The sequence below is a fragment of the Nanorana parkeri genome, unplaced genomic scaffold, assembly GCF_000935625.1.
Source record: "Nanorana parkeri isolate BGI_ZX_2015 unplaced genomic scaffold, ASM93562v1 scaffold1724, whole genome shotgun sequence".
NCBI classification, from domain to species: domain Eukaryota; kingdom Metazoa; phylum Chordata; class Amphibia; order Anura; family Dicroglossidae; genus Nanorana; species Nanorana parkeri.
The window spans coordinates 269,592-272,499 of NW_017307992.1; the positions used below are offsets into that span (position 1 = coordinate 269,592).

The 2,908-nt window shown below is 58.4% G+C and overlaps 1 protein-coding gene across 1 annotated transcript in view; it reads right to left on the bottom strand.

The window, feature by feature from the left end:
* AGTRAP (angiotensin II receptor associated protein) overlaps window positions 1-1,059 on the bottom strand; it is a 3,849-nt gene extending 2,790 nt beyond the window's left edge. The window contains exons 1-2 of the mRNA XM_018571282.1: window positions 1,010-1,059; window positions 65-176 (exon numbers count right to left, since the gene is read on the bottom strand). Coding sequence (XP_018426784.1) covers window positions 65-157 — 93 coding nt within the window. The 5' untranslated portion in view covers window positions 158-176; window positions 1,010-1,059. The remainder of the gene's footprint in view (window positions 1-64; window positions 177-1,009) is intronic.
* Between the last annotated feature and the right edge of the window lie 1,849 nt (window positions 1,060-2,908).

Genomic DNA, 2,908 nt, shown 5'->3' on the forward strand with positions numbered 1-2,908 from the left:
CCGGGTTCCCAGCTCCGCCCACCACCAGCCCGTCATCACAAGGGGTCCCGGCTGCCCTGCTTACCATTAGAATGGCATCGATGGAGTCTCTCTGGATGATGGCCCAGATGCCCAGGGCCAGGACGGTCAGATTCGCCAGATAATAGGCATTTGGCATCCAGGGGTAGATACAGGCGCTGCAAGATACAGAAGACGGGCGTGTCATGTTCCAGAACGTTCTGCCATTAATCCCTCCCTGACCGGAGGTACAACCTGCCTTCTAAGCGGGGACACCAGTTAGGAAACTCCAACTAAATCTTTTTTAGCGTTTTGTCAGGTTATTATAGGAGGTCAGTGTCCCCATTGGAGAGAATCCCTCTTACTTCCTGTTGTGTCGCCTGCACAGGAAGTGAGGGGAGATCTCTCCCCTTTCCCAAACTAACCAAAACTATATCAGATAAGAGTTCCATTCTAACGCCGAAGTGACCGCACTCCACAGCGCGATAAAGCCTAAGATCGATTGCCACAGGCAACGCCGTCATGTGATGCTGACCCTCTGCGATTGAAAGAACTGAAGTCCAATGAATGAAAGGGGGCGGGGCCAGGGACAGTCAGGTGGGATGCATCAGAAGGTCCCATGGTAGGTTACATATGAAGCAATAGAGTGACGTCAGTGTTCCCCAGTGACATCATCATCATCAGCGAAGAGTTACATTGTAACTTGTCCTCCTCGAGATCCGTCATGTGACCCGAAGCCTGAGCACAGATCACATGGTCTCTGAATCCCACGAGCATTGCAGGGGTTTCATGTTAGCAGAGACTGCAGAGCCCGTGTGGTGTACAATCCGTCTGGTAGTAATGGGATAAAAGGCCCAACCATTGTGCGGCACCACTAAGGAGGTCTGACCCCGTGTACACGTGTCCTTACATGGTACACGCAGTACAAAATCCTACACATAGAGCATACGTGTACACATCGTGACACACACACGCTTCTGTTATTCATGAACGAAGACTCGATCATACTCACAATATTGTCAGCAGCCAATGAATGTAGACGATCGCCTGAGGGAAGAGACAAGGTCAGTGTCTGAAACCGTATTTGAAGCTGAACCCCGGCGGACATATTGAAATCCCCCCGCTCCCCCTCCCAGCCGTGACACAGCATCCCTTACCAATATCTCACCCATGTATATCCCGTGGTGTATTTCGGTTCTGTGTTGCTCTAGGCAAGACTAAAGTCGGGCATCCCCTCCCCCATCTAAATTTCCCCCGCCCCTTCCTGCTTAAAACATTTTGCGTCACCTGCCTGGCAGGGAAGCCGGGGGGTCACATGGTCTGTGCGGGCTCTGTGGTGGCCTGTGAAGGATCTCAGCCTGACACCCCGCACAGACCACCACAGAGCTGACCTTTCGCAGCCCACCACAGAGCTGACCCTGCGCAGCCCACCACAAACCTGACCCCGCACAGCCCACCACAGAGCTGACCTTTCGCAGCCCACCACAGAGCTGACCCTGCGCAGCCCACCACAAACCTGACCCCGCACAGCCCACCACAGAGCTGACCTTTCGCAGCCCACCACAGAGCTGACCCTGCGCAGCCCACCACAAACCTGACCCCGCACAGCCCACCACAGAGCTGACCTTTCGCAGCCCACCACAGAGCTGACCCTGCGCAGCCCACCACAAACCTGACCCCGCACAGCCCACCACAGAGCTGACCTTTCGCAGCCCACCACAGAGCTGACCCTGCGCAGCCCACCACAAACCTGACCCCGCACAGCCCACCACAGAGCTGACCTTTCGCAGCCCACCACAGAGCTGACCCTGCGCAGCCCACCACAAACCTGACCCCGCACAGCCCACCACAGAGCTGACCTTTCGCAGCCCACCACAGAGCTGACCCTGCGCAGCCCACCACAAACCTGACCCCGCACAGCCCACCACAGAGCTGACCTTTCGCAGCCCACCACAGAGCTGACCCTGCGCAGCCCACCACAAACCTGACCCCGCACAGCCCACCACAGAGCTGACCTTTCGCAGCCCACCACAGAGCTGACCCTGCGCAGCCCACCACAAACCTGACCCCGCACAGCCCACCACAGAGCTGACCTTTCGCAGCCCACCACAGAGCTGACCCTGCGCAGCCCACCACAAACCTGACCCCGCACAGCCCACCACAGAGCTGACCTTTCGCAGCCCACCACAGAGCTGACCCTGCGCAGCCCACCACAAACCTGACCCCGCACAGCCCACCACAGAGCTGACCTTTCGCAGCCCACCACAGAGCTGACCCTGCGCAGCCCACCACAAACCTGACCCCGCACAGACCACCACAGAGATGACCCCACACAGACCACCGCAGACCTGACCCCGCACAGCCCACCGCAAACCTGACCCCGCACAGCCCACCGCAAACCTGACCCCGCACAGCCCACCGCAGACCTGACCCCGCACAGCCCACCGCAGACCTGACCCCGCACAGACCTCCATGTCCGCTCCCCGAGTCCAGTGATCAGTGGGCGGGGCTCCCAGCCTGTCATATGATCTGAGCTCAAGTGGGGAAGGATGGAGGGGGGGGAGACAGAGCTGGTCATGTGATCGGGGCGGGTTGCTAGGATACGGCGTCCTCCGCTGCTGCTGCGGAACCTCTCCAGACTGTCTATGAAGTTCCGCGGGTGTATAGAGGTGCCCACACCAGCCAATCAGGGGCCACCTAATTAAGAAGGTAAGGGGGGATTAAAGCGGACCTGTCTCCAAGCAATATACTCACTCCATGGACTGCTCAAAGTCTGCAGAGGTTCGGGGGGGCGGGGGGATTTAAGGGTGTTGGGAGCTCCGTGGGGCCCTTCCAACCTCTGCAGATTTGATGTGCAAAATGTCTGTGTGTGCGCCACTCCATCACCGTACCGCCGCGCTGCTTCGGGGGA